This window comes from Lepisma saccharinum, chromosome 28 (assembly GCF_977018435.1).
Source record: "Lepisma saccharinum chromosome 28, izLepSacc3.1, whole genome shotgun sequence".
Classification (NCBI taxonomy): Eukaryota; Metazoa; Arthropoda; class Insecta; order Zygentoma; family Lepismatidae; genus Lepisma; species Lepisma saccharinum.
Window position 1 is genome coordinate 6,975,614 of NC_139256.1, and position 21,421 is coordinate 6,997,034.

Here is a 21,421-nt window from a genome sequence, read left to right on the forward strand (position 1 = left end):
AGTGCACACAGCAGAACCTTTAGTTCCAGAACCTAACTTGACTGAAGTTAAAGATGCTATTAAAAGGCTAAAGAATAACAAAGCACCTGGCATTGATTTAATACCAGCTGAGTTAATTAAATATGGTGGAAATTCATTAATATGTCAAATTCATAAATTAATTTGTTTAATATGGAATAAAGAAGAAATCCCTCAACAGTGGAAAGAATCCATAATTGTTCCTGTGTTTAAAAAAGGTGATAAAATGAACTGCAATAATTACCGTGGAATTTCTCTACTCTCATCACCTCATGAGCATGCAAAACAGAAGATAAAATATACACATTTACTTACCAAATCTTTCTGCTCGGTGCTTCCACAATTAATGAAGGAACGAATTTACAATACAGGACCCCTCCCCGATTTTTGTAATATTTCACATACTCACTTTAAAAAAAAAGAATCAGTTATTCAATGGTAGATTTGGTGTTTTAAATCCACTTTATGCACAGTAAGGATAATCGGAACTGGACCTACAGTTTAAAGTAGGATCCGAACCACTATGTGCCTCCACCAGATATCGAACCTGGTTATACAATGGATCTTGTCAATGTTACTTTGTTGGACTGTAGCAACTTAACTGTGAAACAAGCAGTCTGTTGTGGTTCTCAATTGTAGTAAAATTAGGAAAATGCAAAGTTTCATTGTATAGAAATTAAGGAAATTTAAATTTTTACCATTCCATTACCTATGTAGATTGTGCTTTTAAATGCCTTGCAGCATTATAATTTGCTCATTACCATGAACACAGGATTACCCATTAATATTATCACATATTAAAATATACCTTCTTTAGTGTAAAGAAGAATTGTGTTATTTAATAAATTTGCAAATGGAATGCAAATCACCATGCAATATGTCTGCACTGAGGATCAAACCTGGTGCCCCTTGATTTCAAGACAACCGTGTTACCAGTATGACATTGCGTTGGCACTCACATATGGCTAAAACAAATTAGTAACTTAAAGAAATTATCAATATGTCTCTTGGCTACTGCACCATGTAAAATTAATTATCTAGTTATGATGTGTTTTTTTCCTTTTTTCATTCTTTCATTCATACGGTTTTTTTTCATAATCTTGTGTAGTAGTAGTTGTGCGTTTGTTTTTTCCTTGTGTAGTGGTTGTTATGTGTTTGTGTGTCTTGTGCAGTAGTTGTGCTGTGTAGTGTGTGAGTTTGTCTTGTGTAGTAGCTGTGGTGTCTAGTGTGTTTGTGTTTGTCTTGTGTATTAGTTGTGGTGTGCTTGTATGTGGGTTTGTCTTGTGTCGTAGGTGTGCTGTCTAGTGTGGTTGGGATTGTCTTGTGTAGTAGTTGTGCTGTCTAGTGTGTTTGTGTTTATCTTATGTAGTAGTTATGCTGTCTAATGTATTTCTGTTTGTCTTGTGTAGTATCGGTGATGTGTATGTATGTGTCTTGTGTTGTAGTTGAGCTGTCTAGTATGTTTGTTTAGTAGTTGTTCTGTCTAGTATGTTTGTTTTGTCTTGCGTAGTAGTTGTGCTGTCTAATTTGTTTGTGTTTGTCTTGTGTAGTAGTTGTGGTGTGTAGTTGGTTTGTGTTTATATTGTGTAGTAGTTGTGGTGTGTTTGTGTTTATATTGTGTTATAGTTGTGATGTGTTTGTGTGTGTCTTGTGTAGTAGTTGTGCTGTCTAATGTGTTTGTGTTCGTCTTGTGTAGTAATTGTGCTGTCTAATGTGTTTGTGTTTGTCTTGTGTAGTAGTTCCTCCATTCATATTGGGGGTTAGGCGTAGAGCTCACAACTCTGCACTGTAAAAAAAATATGTCAAGAAACAGCAATATAAGGCCATGGATGTTCCCAAGGTAAAATATTCCAGAGGTAAAATAGTCCCCCGTTCGGATCTCTGGGTGGGGACTACTTTGGGAGGTCCCTGGACTAAGGATAAGATCTACGTTAGGAATAAGGATATTAAATTAGGCACCTGGAATGTTCTGAGCCTTTACCGGCCTGGGGCATTTCAGTGTACAGTTAATGAGATAGTTAAGTATAAATTAGATGTAGTAGCTGTCCAGGAAGTTAGGTGGCCAGAGAAGGGAATTGTAAAACTAAAAATTATACTTTTTTCTATGGTGGTACTGAAAATCATAATTTTGGAACAGGCTTTTTCATAAATAATAGAATTATATCGGCTCTTAAAACAGTAGAATTTATTAATGATAGGATATCATATGCAGTTTTACAGGGTAGGTGGTGTAAAATTATTTTAATAAACATACATGCACCAACGGAAGATAAAGATGATAATACTAAAGATGATTTTTATGCAGAGTTAGAACAGGTCTTTGATAAATTTTCTCAGTATGATATGAAAATTCTGTTAGGTGACTGTAATGCACAGATTGGCAAAGAAGAGACATTTAACCCCACGATTGGTAAAGAAAGTCTTCATGAATTAAGTAATGATAATGGTATAACAGGGTGACTACAAACAAGCAGAAATAAAATTCCCTGACTTTTCCAGGTTTTCCAGGACAAAATTTACATTTTTCCCTGACAATTTCAAACTAAATTAAATCGTTGGTTTTGCAAATAGAAATAATAAACTCACACAGATCCACGTATGGTTTTGTTAAGTACCAATATTATCTTCTATGAAATTGACTTAATTTCTCTATTCTCTATGATTTGCATTCAAACCAGAAAATGGTGAATTTGGAAAATTATTACAATTCACAAGCTAGGGAAGGATTACGGAATTTTGTCATACGCAGTAAGTTTAAAATAAAATACTTGATTATTTTTATAAAGTTACAACTAAATGAGATAAGAGTGAAGAGTGATTGATTAAGAAATACAATTTGTAATTTATCAGTCTCCTTATACATTCTCGGTATTATATGTTGATATTTCCACTGAGGTTTGGAACCCTCTGCTTGCAAGAACCATGAGTGCGGACTCATTTATCAATGCATAAAGCTACTTCTCTCTTCTCTGTAAAGCAAACAACTTTACTCTTGCATATAAGTGAAACAATTGAATCGAACAAAATAAAGTGTCATATTTCCTTACATTATCAATGGGATTTCTGCTTCAGTACAGTATATCCAACTGAAGTACTGTGAAACTGACAACATGCAGATATAATATTATTGCTGACGAAAAGGGTATGTAGGTATTAGAAATTTAACGCAAGGATTTTATAGAATTGCATTGTATAGGTATCTGATTTAGCTAACCACACATGAAAACAGGAACACTCTAATAATAAAAGCTTCTGAAAGTCCATATACGAGGGGAATCCTGAAAAAAGCTCCAATGGTGCCTATACGCAGCACTAGTGGTCGGAGAGCGACACACACACATGCAGACAGGAAGAAGTGGCATGCAACTGTAATCTGGTACAGTTGTAATGCAGCAGTTTTAGGACAGTTCTAGGTTAAAGATTGCAGCTCTCATACAGTCTCCCACCGACTGCGATGTAGATGTAGCCTACATTGCACGCTCAGAACTTGGCACAGAGCCACCAGCAATCGTGTGAGGTGTGCAGACCGGACGTCCTGAGTGATAGTATGGTCAGACGATGGTGCAGACAATTCACGGAAGGCCAATCGAATTTGCACAGCCCCATACAGCTGAGTACACACGGGCCCTTTGCATCACTTCAGGTGAGAGATCTTGGACCACACCCTGTACAGCCCTGGTCTTGAATGTACAGACTTTCATCTCTTTGTTTAACTGAAGAGGTTTCTGGCAGGGCAAGGATTTGACAGCTACACTGCGGTAGAGACAGTTCCAGTCTTTGCTGTCAGACACATATACCATGGGCATACAAACTTTAGTGCCATGCTACGATAAATGCCAGAACAATGGTGGTGATTATGCCGAAAATTAGGTTAGGACTCACTGTTACGAATGCAATAAATTACAACTGATATTCTTGTTATATTTATGCCTAATCAGGAGGGACCTTGATATATTTTTTTTAAATTGGTTTATTTTTTTATTTTCTACTAAACTGTGTTATTTTTTCCATAATTCACATTTTCATTTTAGCGAATTTTCTGGCAAATATCTGAAATTATACCTTCATGGTGTTTTTAAACTACTATTTCAAATTGTAACTCACATGGCTTATGCCTCTTCGTGAGAGTTTGATATCTTGAAAGTTATTTTGGAAAAGTTATTTTCCATACCTCTTTTTTAATTTTAAGGTAAGGATTTTAGATAATGGAATTCTCCCCGTATATACTGAAGGGTGTATAATGACCATAAGTGGTGACGCACCCAAAAAATTAAAATCAATCAATTTCACGTGACAGATACCGATATATTATGGCACCAAAAATTGGCATTATCTTTGAATAGGTGTTACCTTTTTCAAAATTCGCGTTTTTGTTTTAGAACATTTATCTGCCAAATATACCGAAACGTAATACTCCATTGTGCTTTTAAACTATTATTTTAAATTGTAGGTCACATGGTCTACGTATTTTTTGTGACAGTTTGATATGTTGGAACAGATTTTTGAGGAAGTAAAAGTAAAGTGCTCCCCTGCACTTTTCCATGAAGGTGTATAGTAGGGGTGTGGAGTTAGAGCCCCACACTTTCTTGATCACGGCTGAAGGTAGGGGTGATGTGATCAGCACCACGCTTCTGGCTACCTTCATCCCTCCAAGTTTCCTCACGGTACCAGCTTCATATGAATAGGTGGAAAACATCCCGGTTCTCCCGCATAGTAGTCAGACGCCCTAATGACTGAGCTCCATTATTACTCGCTCGACAAATGCCGATGTGCGCACTTAGCTTGGTAATTCAAAACATATCTCGTGCAACAAATACGAAGATGTGGCTCCCATGTGACGGTAGATACGCACTCGATCTCCTGTTAGAACCCTGCCACTTTGCTCTGTGATGCAAATGGTTTTGATAGAAGTTGAAAAAATCGTGCGAAATACATGATTTAATGTGGCTGTCGGAATTATTCCATGTATGTATAACTCTATAGTTTACTCGAGTAAAATGTTGGAAAACTTGCAAGTTCTATGTACACAAACATGGCCTAGAAAAGACAAGAATGTTGGATTTCATGGAATTTTTCGTTGTTTTAGGACATTTCTTTTTAAAAAAATCGCTAAAAACGACAATAATTCGCATTTTATGCCAAATTCGTATTATTTCGATATTTCGAACGGGCAAAAAATTACCATTTTTCACGGCTTTGGCATTTGCGAAAAATCAATGTCCCTACTAATTGGAAATTACTTTTTGGCCACCCCTCGTATAAATCAGTAGATGGAAAGTGAAAATTTAGCAGGGCTGGAAGAGAAAAGTCAATTCTTGAAGAAAGTGATTTGCTTTTATGATTGAATGATTTGAGTAAATATATTAAAATATTTACATATTTATTATTAGTATTTTATTTCATAATATTGGACATTAACCTTACTCAGTGAGAGATTAATGACCATCTCTCATGAGTTTAAACAGACAGGACAGAGAGTGGCGTTAATTTCATTCCAATACTAGTGTTGCAGTAAATTTGAGGTTGGGAGCATGCTCTTGCCAATTTTTATAACGTTCAACAATGCAGATTTATGTTTCACTTTTTCGTGGCTGTTCAATATATATCCCATTTGGTTGGATTCTTTTTGTTACCTAAGAATAGTGCAATGTCATTGTAAACATATGTTAACTTGTGCGAAACCAGTAATACGTCAGGATGATGAAAGAAAACCTTCGTAATCACTGCTACATTACATAACGTGAAGTGAGCCAGAAGAATAACAATATTCGAGCAGCATATTTGCAGTCTAAAGCTGTTCTTGTTTATGCATACGATTTTTGTTGGATGTTGCAGTCCATGCAATTTCTGTCGCATGTTGTAGTGAGGTACTTTGTCGGGTGGCGATATTCAACAAAAATCGTATGTATCAATGGAACCTATTTGTTTCCATGTTCCTTCAGTTGCCCAACAAAATGCCTTACTACGACGTCCGACAACTATCGGATGGCCCCACCAGCTTGTATCCCTTCCATCTGTTTACAAGTCCCCTTACTACTCCCATACGGTCTGACACAGGTCTGGAGCAAGCCTGGGAAATTCATATTGATGACCAACCTCCCCCTCTCCGCAACATATCCATGCCACATATCCGAACAGAGTTTCACATTTTGGCTTATTATTCAACTTCTATGGCACCCAGGAACATGAAACATGTTTCATTCTCTTTGGAAACGTCCATTCTTTGAAGAGAATACTAAGGTTTGCGCCTTCTCCCCAAAATAGCGGGAAAAGAGGGGGCAAACTCCAGATGTTTGTGGGTTTTTCATTGAAATTCGGGGGTCGCCCCCCAAGCCCCTATTCCTTGGTCCGGCGTTCTGAATTGTACACGGTTGCATGCTCTGATGTTCTAGCTGCAAAACAAAACTTATCCGAAGTAGATTGCTCCCATAGTACCAGAGTTATAACAATTTTCCTCCAAAATGGAAATTACTATTTTTCGTAAAAAAAAAATCCCATTTTGGCTTATTATTCAACTTGTATGGCACCCAAGAACATGAAACATGTTAAGATCTCTTGAGAAATGTCCATTCTTTGAAAATAATACTAAAGTTCGTGCCCTCTCCCCAAAATAGCCGGGGAAGAAGGGGCAAACTCCAGATTTTTGTTTTTTTTTCATTGAAATTCGGGGGTTGTGCCCCCAAACCCCCCTTCCTCGGTCCGGCGTTCTGAATTGTACACGGTTGCATGCTATGGTGTTTTAGCTGAAAAACAAAACTGATCCGAAGTAGATTGCTTCCATAGTGTCCGAGTTATAACAATTTTCCTTCAAAAATGCAAATTTCCTATTTTTCGTAAAAATCACATTTTGGCTTATTATTCAACTTGTATGGCACCCAAGAACATGAAACATGTTTCATTCTCTTGAGAAATATCCATTCTTTGAAGAGAATACTAAAGTTCGCGGCTTCTCTCCAAAATAGTGGGAGAAGAGGGGCAAACTCCAGATTATTATGTTTTTTCCCATTGAAATTCGAGGTTCGCACCCCCAAACCCCCTTTCTCGGTTCGGCGTTCTGAATTGTACACATGCGCTGATGTTTTAGCTGCAAAACAAAAGTTATCCGAAGTAGATTGCTCCCATAGTGCCAGAGTTATAACAATTTTCCTACAAAGAGTGTTCGTATTTAAAATTCCCGCCGAGAAAAATTTCTCTCTCTCTCTCTCTCCTCCTGCCATCGCTGGTTTCTGGCGCCTTGGTTGTGTTGCGCATAAAAAGGGGCCTAAAAGCTGAGGCTGAATCTTACGAACGAGATTTCCTGTTCCCATGCAGAGTTCCATAACGATATCTTTAAATAAATAAATAAATAAAAAAATTAAAAAAAGTCAATCAAGACGAAATTCCCTGACATTTCCCTGACTTTTTTTGACACCTCAAATTCCCTGACTTTTCCCGGTTTTCCAGGTCTGTTGCCACCCTGTATAAGATTAATTACTTTTGCAACCTCAAAGAATTTAATTGTGAAAAGTACCACTTTTAAACATAAAGATATCCATAAATATACATGGTCTTCTCCAGATGGTAAAACTCATAATCAGATAGATCATATTCTCATTGATAAGAGAAGGCATACTAGTATAATTGACGTTCGTACACATAGAGGTGCTGACTGTGCCAGTGACCATTATTTAGTAATTGCTAAATTAAGAGAAAGACTCTCAGTGATAAATCATAAACAACAAAATCTAAAAGTTATAAAATTTGATACAGGAAAGTTTACTGATGAAAGAATTAAGAAAGATTACCAAATTAAACTGTCAAATAGATTTGATGTTTTGCAGGATTTAAATTATGATCAAAATATAAAAGAAACAGACGTAAATAAGAATTGGGAGCACATACATAATGCAATAGAATCAGCAGCTAAAGAAAGTATAGGATACCATAAACCGAGAAAAAGTAAGCCATGGTTTGATAATGAATGTCATAATCTAATAGAAATAAGAAATGATGCTAGACTTACGTGGTTAAATAACTCTGATGTAACAAATCTAAACAATTATAATAGAATAAAGCGAGAAGTTAACCGCACGTTTAGAAGTAAAAAAAGAGAATACTTGAAAAGCAAAATTAACGAAATTGAAACAAACAGCAAAAATAAAAATATCAGATTATATAAAGGTGTAAATGAGTTTAGAAAGGGGTGGCAACCTAAAGTAAACTTGATAAAAGATAAAGACGGTGATTTTCTAGCTGACCCAAGCGATATTCTAAATAGATGGAAGAACTACTTTAATGACCTTTTAAATGTTCATGTAGGAGATAAATCAGAAGTAAATGAAGTCCATACAGCAGAACCTTTAGTTCCAGAACCTAACTTGACTGAAGTTAAAGATGCTATTAAAAGGCTAAAGAATAACAAAGCACCTGGCATTGATTTAATACCAGCTGAGTTAATTAAATATGGTGGAAATTCATTAATATGTCAAATTCATAAATTAATTTGTTTAATATGGAATAAAGAAGAAATCCCTCAACAGTGGAAAGAATCCATAATTGTTCCTGTGTTTAAAAAAGGTGATAAAATGAACTGCAATAATTACCGTGGAATTTCTCTACTCTCAACAACATACAAAATATTGTCTAACATTCTTTTAACAAGACTAACACCATATGCTAATGAAATTATAGGTGATTATCAATGTGGATTTAAACGTAACAGATCAACTACAGATCAAATTTTTCACATCAGACAGACACTTGAAAAAAGTGGGAATATAATCAAATTGTCCATCAGCTATTCATTGATTTAAAAAAAGCATATGATTCGGTCAAAAGAGATAAATTATATAATATATTAGTAGAGTTTGGAATACCTAAGAAGCTTGTTAGTATGATAAAAATATGCACCAGTGAAACAGAAAGTAAAATTCGTGTGGGTATTAATATGTCTGACAAATTTACAATTCATGATGGTTTAAAACAAAGAGATGCATTATCTCCATTGCTCTTTAATTTTGCCTTAGAATATGCTGTTAGGAAGGTAAAAGAAACTAAAGGAGGACTAAAATTAAATGGTGTGACTCAGTTGTTAGCATATGCAGATGATGTAGACTTACTGGGGGATGATGTGAATACAATTAAGAATAATGCTAAAATATTTTTCAAAACTGCTAAAGAGATAGGTTTGGAAGTTAACAAAGAGAAAACTAAATATATGCTTACAGGCCGAAACCAAGTGTTAGGTAATAATCAAAATCTAATTATTGATATCAACTCGTTTGAACCAGTTTCCAAATTCAAATACTTAGGAGTAATATTAACAAATGAAAATTATATTAAAGAGGAAATAAAAAGTAGGCTTAATTCAGGAAATGCATGTTACTTCTCTCTCCATAAACATTTGTCTTCTCGTTTAATATCTAAGAAACTAAAAGTTAAAATATACAAAACAGTAATTTTGCCTGTAGTATTATATGGATGTGAAACTTGGTCCCTTACATTAAAAGAGGAACATAAATTGAGAGTATTTGAAAATAAGATCCTTAGGAAAATATTTGGACCTAAAAGGGATGAGGATACAGGTGAGTGGAGAAGGTTACATAATTTGTATTCATGTCCAGATATTATTAGAATGATGAAATCAAGAAGACTTAGGTGGGCAGGCCATGTGGCACGAATGGGAGAGGAAAGAGGAGTTTACAGGATTCTTGTTGGGAAACCTGATGGTAAGAGACCTGTAGGAAGGCCAAGACGATGATGTATGGACAACGTTGAGATTGACCTTAAGGAAATCGGTAGGGATGGAAAAGAGTATATAGAACTTGCTCAAGATAGGGAAAGATGGAAGGCTTGTGTTGCTGCAGCCATGAACCTTCGGGTTTAAGAAGGCTAGAGAGTTAGTTAGTTAGTTGGTGAGATCTTTACATATCTGATGAAAATCAGCCGAAATAGACAAACTTGACAAAGCATATTTTGACATATTTCACCAATTTCACGTTTTTACAACATATTTCTTCAATTTTGTTGTAATAAGACATATTTCTGTATAATTTCATAATTCTCTCGCACATAATCGGTTATTTCAATTTTTTTTCTTTGTAGCTTTAGCACAACGGATAGTTCATATTGTCGATGGCAGGATATGGAAATTATGGAGGAAGTTTTGTATTATATTATTATGTACAGAACAATATAATGCCCCACTTTTTTTATCCCGCCAACAATTGATAGCCATGCAAACATTATTGAGGCAAAATGTTCTCTCTCATTGTTGCATGGGAAGTAAAGAAGTTTCATTCTCATTTCTTTGCCTTTTTCGCTTTTCACAAAAATCAGTCAAAAGTAAAAATAACATTCGATACATTACAGCCCCTACTCTACTCTATCGGGTATGGGAGAAATTCAAGAGTACTGTTGTACATATTTTTGACTTTACTGGGAATATTTCTGCATTTTTCTGACATATTTGTAATTTTTCATGACATATTTTCCAATTTTATGACATAATTACATACATATTTTACAGTTTTATAGGACAAAATCCCAGGCACTAATGATGACATATGTTTTAGTTTTTCAAATTATATACCACAGGAAGAATGGCAGAGAACTGAACAAAGGAATATGGAAAAGGGCTAAATGGAAGATAAAATGTAGAAAAAAGAGATTGAAATGCTGTTGGGGTATTAGATGTGACCACCAATGTTATGGTAGTACTGCAGCTAGATGTGCAATTCTAGTTCCAATATTATGGTCCAAAGTAACTGAAAAAGTCAACCCACACATAGAACCTCCTCATTATCATTAACTTATTAACTAGAGCTCGGAAGTTGATGACCTAAAAAATAATAAAAAAATGACCTAATAATAATTTTTGTTCCTAAAATGAAAGCTTGATTATTTCATAGATTACAACACAGTAGTCGTTTTGTGTTTTAAACTACTGAAGCAAAGGGAAAGAAAGCAAATAAGTGCTAATGTATTTTTTTTTGTTTTTTTTTTTCTTCAAGGTTATTCTGCATAACTCATTCACCTCTTTTCATCCTTTCCACAATACGGTAGTCAGTCAGCATCTGAAAATACAGCTGCGTTTCGCATACATCAGATTGTAATATTTCTATTGTGACTAAAACCCAAGATTAAAGCGATTATAGCGGCCAGGAAGGGAAGCTCAAGGTAGGTTTCACACAAGGTATTTTAAGCGCTGGACGAAAAATAAATGTACCACAATTAATTATTTAATCCATTTCCAAACTTTCAGTTGTAAATAATATTGCGCATCTGCATTGACTGTGTGGCAAACTTGCTAAAAAGCCCATGTCAGGAAATTTAAAAACTTAAATTATGCCAGCAAATGCATATAAAATTCATTAAGAAAAATGCAATAAAGACTGCAAAAATACTGAAAAATTGCTTCCAAGCCCAAAAAATGCAAAATAAAAGTAATGTTTTCTGATTCTAACTGAAGGGTTTAGCATTTCTTTCAAGGTTCAGAAAAATAAAGATGATTTTTAATCAACTTCCGAGCACTACTTATTATCGACTCTATGTAATTTAGGAATGACGTGAAATATTTCTACTTACCAAATCCTCCTTCCCCAAGGGGGCTTGTGACCTGGAAATCTCCAGGAGCTGGAGAACTTGGGAGAGGAGCCAACTCGGACGAGTCTCCCACAACATCATGTTCCGTTGCAGTCTGTTGCTGGGCTCCCCACCGAGACGGCGTGGTCGCAGGTGAGTGCCGCCGGCTTCTCCGTGCTGGAGTGGTTGCAGGAGACTGACGCCTGCTTCTTCGAGCTGGCGTAGTAGTTGGCGACTGCCGTGTACTCCTTCGTGATGGTGTTACCGGATCATTATCTCCCGCTGCCTGCCTTCTCCGCGATGGTGTTGCTGTTGAGGATGGTGGCGAGCTGCCCCTGGTTCTCTTTGAGGGTGTTCCAGCAGAACTGTCCCCTGATCTTCCCCGCCGGGATGGTGTGCGAGGTGGAGCTGGACTTGGCATGTTTTATCTTCTGTGAAATATACATAGAGAATGTCACTAACTACCATATCCGTGTAATTTGTCTCATACATAATGAAATAATTGAACACAAGCACAACAAATAACTAACCTTATCTAACTAGGAAAGAATAAATTTTAATCTTCTTCACACACCAGAAGAAAGCAAGAAAGAAATTGTCTAACTCAGATCAGAGAAAATTTCCAGAAGGTAATCAAAACTGAGTGTCGGCGTATAAGATGCACCATATTTTTAAGATTATTTCTAAATGAAAAAGTGTCTTATATACCAGCAAATACGGTAATTTGGATACATATGTATTATCTATAAAAAACAGGTCTGATATTATTATTACTTCCCTATTAATATTAATTAAGGATGCATATTAATTTCCATATAAACTTTAAAGTTAAGAAATGTATTTATGAGTGAAATTGTTGGGATTGACTTTTAACAAATATATTTACTGAGCTGTGGTCAAACAAAGGTCGAAAACCACTGCAAGAAGCAGACAAAATACATCACAAGTTGCTCCGTGGCCAGGTTTAGCAGCCATTTAACCAAACTATACATGATGTACTGGAAACCCAGAATACAAATATATTTTGCTGAACACAAAATTTAATGTAAAGAGATTTGATACTAGATTTTTAAAAGGTAGAGCAGTATTTTCTTTTTTGCTTCATGTATAACAAATTCAAACATTGAAAATCATATCATGCTAATCATACTATTACAACCTTGGTGACAATGAAGTTCGACCAGACAGGAATACGTGATTAAATGCACAGAGGCATAGGCGGTGGAATGGGTGACCCGCAGAAGTGACGCATGTGTGTAAGAGGAGGCGTGTGAGCAGGCAAGAATCGTGATCCCAGCATGTTGCACCCAAGGTCACGTAAAGAACGAAAACGAGGAACTATACGCGTGACATTGAACTTCGACCAGGCACCAGACCCATACGGAAAATTCCAGACAGTGGCGAATTCGATGGAAGCATGACGTCACGGACACAATAAGGGAGTCCGCCGTATATAAGCACGTTCTGTGCACAGAGGAAGTTGGTGGAGTTGCAACGGGATGGACTCAGTGAACGGGAAATAGGGCGACAACTGAACTTACCCAAGTCAACCGTCCACTGCATCATCAAACACCACCAAAATACGGGTACTACAGAGCCAGGTAAGGCCCCCGGTCGAAAACGCCTGCTGAGCGTGCGTGACCTACGGATATTTAGGCGCTATATCCATAGGTCTATATATATGTTTCTGTGGCAGAATTACGACTGTGGACTCGAGAACGCTTTCACATTGAAGTGTCAACCAGAACCATTCGCCGTTACCTACAGCGATGCGGTTACCGAGTGTACAAGGCGAAACGTAAACCCTTCCTTTCCATGTTGAACAAAGGCAATCGACTACGGTGGGCACGAATGTACCGGGGATGGACATTTCGGCAGTGGAACAGGGTTTTGTGGACGGACGAATCCATTTTCAATGTTGTGTACGGGAAAATACGGAAAACAGTCATTTGTCGGAAGGAGGAACAGAAACCTGCGTCAGTGATGGTATGGGGATGCATGACGGCATCTGGGGTTGGCCCACTACACGTCCGTGTGGGCATTGTGAATGAACACGCCTATACACGCATACTGGAGCGGCATCTTCCCACAGTGCAAAGGCACCTGTTCCACAGGCGGCATCTCATCTTTCAACACGACAATGCCAGGCCTCATACAGCGCGGCTGACAAGAGAATGGTTGACTAGCCATCACGTGCGAACTCTGCCATGGCCACCATCGAGTCCCGACCTCTCGCCCATTGAGAATGTGTTCTTAAGCGACGTGTGCAACAGAGGGGACCCACGACAGTGGCTGCTCTTATCGCCTGCCTGCAGGAGGAATGGCACCGCATCGATGTGGAATACCTTGAACGACTCGTCCGCAGCATGCCCCGACGCATTGCCACAGTTATTCGCCGACGGGGCGGCGTCACACCATGATAAACAGGATCCCCTCTAACAGTGGTCGAATTTCAATGTCACGTGTAGATGGACGAAAATGTTTTATTTTGTGTGGACACCATACATTGCTGCGTTGCAGCGGAAATTTATGTTTTTCTTTGTTCCATGTAGCCTGCTGAATAAAATATGTTCAGCATATGCATGTGTTCTCCTTCTTTCACAACGCACTTCTATATTTGTGACTGGTCGAACTTCATTGTCACTAAGGTTGTAGGTTCTATTAAAAACACATACAAAACTAGTCTAGTTATGTGAATATGCTTATACTACATAGATATATTTAATAAGCGTACCGAAATATGAAGATAACACTCGGAAAGAATCACCCATTCAAAATCACCACCTTTCTTGAAAACACTGCTTTTGTCTAGCTAAGAATTTCATATTGTAAATTGTATAGGAGCGATTTTACAATACAGGGAATTTCTCCATTTTGTTTGAAATTCGGCATACTCACTAATTTTGGCCCCCTAATCACGAATCTGCAGTCAAAATTTGGCGCTCACACGTGGAAATAGCAAAATAATAGAAATTAAGTTCTTATTTCCACACCCTCGATTTCCGAATTTCCCGCCGGTTCCGGGCTCCGCCCCTGGGGTAATCGACCTACCGACCCCAACCGCTATCGCGGCCCCGCCTCCGCTCCGCTCCGGCTTCCCGCCTATATCTATAGACTCCCTGTTAAGGGCATGTTAGAAAGTGGCCGGATTCACCTGCCCCCAAATAAGCGCCAAATTTATACGTGAGCGCCAAATTTTAAGTGCAGATTCGTGATTAGGAGACCCAAATTAGTAAGTAACCGAAAATTCAAACAAATTGGAGAAATTCCCTGTATTGTTAAATTATACCATTGTATATTATATTTAGAAATTAGTGTCTATTTTACAGTAGAGATAAACAAAAACCATGGAACAGGAAAAATACTGCCAACTCCTGTATTTTCACTTTTGTGAAAAAAGCCGCGAAAAAAAAATAGTCCCCCCCCCCCCAAAGCAGTTTCTTTTTCAACCACTTCCAACTCTGTTTGACATGTATTGATTATGCTGTGTAACAATTTTCATTGTGGTAAAACCTGGGATACCCTATCAAACAATTACCCGAAGTTGAGTATCTTTTTCATCACAACAAATTACTTCACTTAAATACTTTTCTACTTTATGAGCAGGTAAGAGTGTTAACACAGTTATTTTCTGTTAGGACTGTCCTTCTCCTCTCCAAGAATACCTATACGATGCATGCTTTTAGAAGCGATATCGGGTGGGGCCACGCAGAGGGTGTGCGTGGCGATCAACCAATGGCAGGAGTGCAACGTTGTACAGTTAGGAGACTGCGGCGCGGAAGTTAAAAGCCGTATTCTGTATTTTTCTTGCACGCAAGAAGTTTTCATAAAACTCGCCACTTTAATTTTCATGAGAAGATGGGGAGACATTTTGAACCTGACTGTCCAAGTCCCATGAATTTCCGTCGCCTACAGCCGGAGTTATCGTTCATTGAAGAAACAAGGGAAACATCACCTTTCATTTCCTTCAGCCTGTTTTTTTCGTTGCCACCGTGTTGACGGAGCTGAGTTGTTGTGTCTAGGGAAAACTGTGGGTGTTAAATTCTCCTCGATATAAACAATGACCCTTCATTGTTCTGGGCGTTCTCGAACATTGAAAGTCTGGGTCAGTTTGAGTTCAGCGTTTTCGCAGCAAGGCCGGTGTAAAATTATTCACTCATCTTTCACTCGTGCGCCACAAAGAGGAGTTTGTGAAAAGATTAAATACAGCCCTTTCGTGCAATAGAGTGGTTCCGTGTGTTCTTTTTATATTATATAATGTCACTCTCAAAACTTAGAACCAGTAGTACAGGCACCAAGGGTGCAAAATCTAATCATTAACCTCCAGGAGAGCGATTCGGAAATGAGTGAAATCAGTGACACGGAGACCCATGGGCGTCCGGGAGGGGGGGCAAGGGCGTCCCTCCCCGGAAAAAGAAAGTCAACCAAAAATTATATATTTTTCACATATAATTTCATTACAGCCACAATAATATGTGTTAATTATTGCATGATTATAATATTCAAATTTAAGCAATGTTTTTGAGGGAACAACACTATTATGGAGGAAAATGTGCCTTGTTTGCCTCCCTCCTGGAAAAAAGCAACTTCCTTGCCCCTCCCTGGAAAAAATCCTGCGGACGTCCATGCGGAGACCGAGGAAGACGACGAGAGCGGTGATGAATAAAAAAAATATCTTCAAGCTTCTTTCAGGTATGGATTTCTCGTATATGCTACAGTGATATGATATTATAATCCTGTGTAGAAATATTCACTATATTATTTCACTGTACTCATATATACCGTGCATGCATTATCAAAAATAATGGACACGTCGTGAATTTTCTGTCCATCCCTTGCGCTAGCAGTTAGTTTGGCAACAGCGCAGTAGCACTGGCTGGGTATTGGCCAAACTCATGTTCCTTCTAAAAGCGTGTGTCGTATAATTCATCACAATACTCCACATAGTTTCCGATGTTTGGTGTCACATGGTGCATTCGTTCGTCCACTTCATTTCTAAAAATCTTCAAATTTTCAAAAATTTGTAACTTTCAACATATTTGTTGGACAAGTCTAATATTATATATTTGTGATATTGGACCAAGTATCTATCAGCAAACAAAAATTGAAGCAAATCCATGACTATGAAGCAACTTTATGTCTTTCAAAAGTGTAATTTCATGTGGAATTACTCTATAGTGATCTGGTAACCCTGTTTCAGCAACAAGATCATGAGGGTAAAAATTTACTATCCTTCGGACACCTCTAATTTTTTCGTTTCATCAATTTTTGACATTCGTACTTACATATCTGCTTCGTGGAACATTCCTGAAGGTGTATCAACGTTGTTTTGATGAAATTTGAACTATGTTTCCTAACCTAACAGAACTAACCTAACCACGTGCCAATGGTTCGCAATTATTTCCAATTTCTAGATCCTGATACTAACACGACACCAAATTTTAACTATGTTTCCTAACCTGACAGAACTAACCTATCCACGTGCCAATGGTTCGTGGGGCTAGCTATTCTCCGTCGGAGAATTAATTTTCAACGAACAACATGAATTTCAGCTATGAAACATTCCCACATCACACAAAACACCTTCCCGATCCGATGTTCGACAATGCTACAGGAACTTATTACGGTAAGTAGTTTCTTCTGTAAAAATAAATAAATGTGTCCGAAGGATAGTAAACTAGTACCCAGCATTATGTTGAGGCACTTGGCTAGGTACATAAAAATTGCAAATTGTTTCACAGTAATTAAAATAACTGACTGGAACATATAATGATGCAGAAGGTATTCAAAATATTTTTGGGTTAGCTTTGCTTAGTTATGAACTAACACACTGTTTATTTTTGGCATACATTTAGTGAAACAGTTTTTGTTTTGTCTAGTTGTAGAATGCTACACTTATTAACTGCTTTTCATGAAAATTACTTAATATTTTTTATTTACATATTTTTGTGCTGTACCATGGGAGAAAGTGAAAGATTTCGCACAGTTAATGAAGATTTTGTTTCATATGAATTTTCTCTGTTCTTTTTGGCTTGCGGATGTGTGTTATAGGAGGTGAAGAATGGTTTTAAAAAGTACTGTTTATCACATCAAAACAATGTTGCCAACTCTCGTAATATGTTCTGAATATTAAGTTTAGTTTTATTTGTGTCCAAGGACGGAGCGATTTTACAATACCGGGAATTTCTCCATTTTGTTTGAAATTCGGCATACTCACTAAATTAGGGCTCCTAATCACGAATCTGAAGTTAAAATTTGGCGCTCACGTGTCAAACTTGGGTTAAACTTTACTGCCGTGTATCCACCGGAAGTTGTGGTTTGTATGTGGTAAGTCAGCGAGCATATGTTTATTTTAGTAAGTTCATGGTAGGTGGCTCTGGTGATGTTCAGTTAGCTAGTGCTTGGTGTGTAGTTACATTGTGTAGTAGTTTGTTATCAGTTGCCGGTTGAGCGTATTTTACAGGTGTGGTCACCCTGTTGGTATGGCCTCGGCTTCTACGTCCGCGGACGTCGAATTTGGTGAAGTCAATTGTTTTATTGATTTGGTGTGTTTGTGTGATAAAGGTTCGTTGGTTTTGTTGAAATGGCTGCGTGAAAGGGGTATATTATCTTCGAATTACAAGTGTCCTGTGTGTGGAGAGTTAATGAATGAAGTGAAACATTCAAATTCTGATGGTGTTGTTTGGAAATGTCAGAGATGTGTGTGAGGCATGCTGTTAGTCGTTCTGTTAGGAAGGGAAGTTGGTTTGAGGGGTCTATGCTTTCTTTGAGTACGATTTTGTACATTACGTATTTTTGGTGTTGGAGGTTTGGTAATTCCGTTGCTATTAGAGAACTTGTCAACTAGGACTGTTTGTGATTGGTATAATTTTTGTCGGGAAGTATGCGCCGAGATTTTGTTTTCATCAGAGGATAAAATTGGTGGTGTTGATGAAATTGTAGAAATTGATGAAAGTAAGTTTGGGAAGAGAAAGTATAGTAGAGGGCATACTGTGGAAGGAAAGTGGGTGTTTGGTGGGGTGGAAAGGAAGGGTAAGAAGTGTTTTTTGGTGTGTGTTGAAGATCGTTCTGCGAATACTTTGTTGGGTGTGATTGAGAAGAAGATTTTGCCTGGTACCATTATTTATTCAGATTGTTGGAAGCCTATGATTGCTTGTCTGAAAGAGGTTTTCGTCATTTGACTGTGAATCATTCTATTACTTTCAAAGATAAGGAGACTGGTTGTCATACGAACGCTATTGAGGGGTTGTGGAGTGAAGTGAAAAGGTTTTTGCCCTCTGCTAATAGAAGCAAAGAATTTTTTGAGTCTTATTTAGTGGAATTCATGTATCGTCGAATGAAGGATGAGAAGAATTTTTTTTTGGAATTTTTGGCAGAATGTGCAAAAGTTTATGTTCCAGCTAATTGTGATTATAATGTAAATTTTTTAGTTTTCGTTTAGTTTTAAATTAAGCTAGAAATTTAGATTTAGTGATTTTGATTTGGATTGTTTCGTGGGTTTGGGGGCGGAGCCCCCAACATTAGTATAAATGAAGATTTGTAATTGAAAGTTTTTATTGGAGTGGTTTATTTTTGTCTTTAGTTGTTCCCCCTTGTGTTTACTGGTGTCGTTCCCCCTTGTGTTTACTGGTGTCGTTCCCCCTTGTGTTTACTGGTGTTGTTCCCCCTTGTGTTTACTCGTGTTGTTCTCCTTTGTCTTTACTGGCGTCGTCCAACTTGTGTTTAGTGGCGTCTTTCTCTTTCGTGTTTACTGGCGTGGTTTCATTTTCATTTTTAAGGCAAATTTCTTCCTTGTGTTTATTGGCGTGTTTCATCCTCGTGTTTACTGGTGTGGTTCTAATTTTATTTTACTGTGCGTTGAAAGGGGTAAATCATTTATTTTTTTGTCATTCCCCCTTGTGTTTTAATGGCATCTTTTTCTCTCGTGTTTATTGGCGTGGTTACATTTTCATTTTTAAGGCGCATTTCTTCCTTGTGTTTATTGGCGTGTTTCCTCCTCGTGTTTACTGGTGTGGTTCCAATTTGATTTTACTGTGTGTTCAAAGGCGTAAATCGTTTTTGTGTTCGGAAATTGTTAATTTTGTATTTTCAATATGGCAGTTCGTTTTTGATTGGTTATGATGCGAGTTTGGAATGATGACGTGATTTTCAAAATGGCGGCAGGTACTTCCGGTGGAGTTACTACTGTAAATTTTCACCCAAACTTGCAAAATAAGAGGGTCAGTCATCGTAATAGGAGACCCAAATTAGTAAGTATCCGAAATTTCAAACAAATTGGAGAAATTCCCTGTATTGTTAAATTATACCCTGATAGTTTTTTCGACGTGTTCTTTCGCTATTTTAGTGTGAATACAAACAGTTAAAAGCAGCGCAGGTTGCAGGTTTTTACTTATATGGGCCATACTTTGGGTTCAAATATCTCAGTTATTTGAGTTTTCCGAATGCTGGAACCAATTTTATATTACGTAAAACATCGAAATCTGTAGATTCAAAAGAAATTCAACATGATTCAGTGGGTCAACGGCTGCAACAAATTTTAGATTACATAAAATGGAGATACCTATAAAAATACGTAGTTTACAAGGAGGGTCACTAGCAGCCCGCCAAGAAAAAAAATATATAAGACAGATTTCTGAACTAAATACCTCAACTAGGCCTATTTGAGATTTCGATGTGTTGAATCAAATTTTGTTTCAAAAACTGTGTGTGTCACTCTGTCACCGGCCCCTCCCCTTTATCAGGTAAACAACATGACCTTTCGAATATTTTCCAAACAGAAATTATTACGAGTGACTGTGGCTGTCGAATAATAAGTGCATCAAAACACAATGCATTAGTCGACGCCATAAATACGCGGGTAGACATTGCAGCCACAGCAAATTATTATTGATGTGAAATATTTACAATTATTATGTTACTCTGTAGCTCAAAAGACTTCTCCCATACTCGGAAAATATCCAGGCATGAAAATTACGAACCAAAAGAAGAAGTTTTAGATTGAGAAATTCATTGCAACTATGTTTCGTTCGTTACATACAAAGATTTATAAATATTGTAATATACTTTTGCAAACTAAGGGATTTGCTGTAAAAAAAAGATTAACATAAGTTGAACTTATAATTGGAATTAATTGCTACGAGAATGCACTTACGGTATATTTATAATGTAAATATAAGATTCTTCGACACAACTTCCTAGCCGCACCTGCAAGGACTACAGTAAAGCGCGGGAAAACTTACCGACAAAACAGTGTTACCAGGCACATAGTTTTGCATTTACATTCCTCAGCTTGAAAACACTGTTTTGTAGGCCGTTTCCGAAAGGTGCAAGATCGTATTTGAAGCTAGAATGGTATCGCAGTTCAGTCCACTTTTACTGCAGCGCCAAATACGATCAGCTGGATACAGATTTACCTCCCATGAGAAAAAAATGGATATATCCACAGCGTTTGAAGTGGATGGTGTTAACTGGGGGGTGGGGGGGATTTTTGATTGCACCTTGTGGTTAGCCGGGCGGATGCTCCTATAATTTACATGGTGATAATGAGACAGCCGGATTGTGCTTTGCGAAAATTCTTGGGCAGTGGAGTGCCCAAGTAGGGGGGGGGGTTGATGGGGATCTAAAAGTTTATATAACCTCCCCCTTTCGAAAATCCTGGGCACGCCATTGGCTGTGGGGAATACCCTGCCTCGCACTTCAAGCACTGTACCTTCATGTTAAAAGCATGGCCAAGGTAGGAGCCATGACCCCCCTCGAACTATGAAATATTTAAATGTAAAGCTATAAAAAGCTACGAAAATAACATCGACGATCTTTCAAATTTGCAAAAATTTCAATTTTG

General features: G+C 37.5%; 1 protein-coding gene across 1 annotated transcript in view; it reads right to left on the reverse strand.

The window, feature by feature from the left end:
- dpa (disc proliferation abnormal) overlaps nt 1–20,808 on the reverse strand; it is a 77,527-nt gene extending 56,719 nt beyond the window's left edge. The window contains exons 1-2 of the mRNA XM_083113713.1: nt 20,785–20,808; nt 11,584–12,008 (exon numbers count right to left, since the gene is read on the reverse strand). Coding sequence (XP_082969839.1) covers nt 11,584–12,001 — 418 coding nt within the window. The 5' untranslated portion in view covers nt 12,002–12,008; nt 20,785–20,808. The remainder of the gene's footprint in view (nt 1–11,583; nt 12,009–20,784) is intronic.
- Between the last annotated feature and the right edge of the window lie 613 nt (nt 20,809–21,421).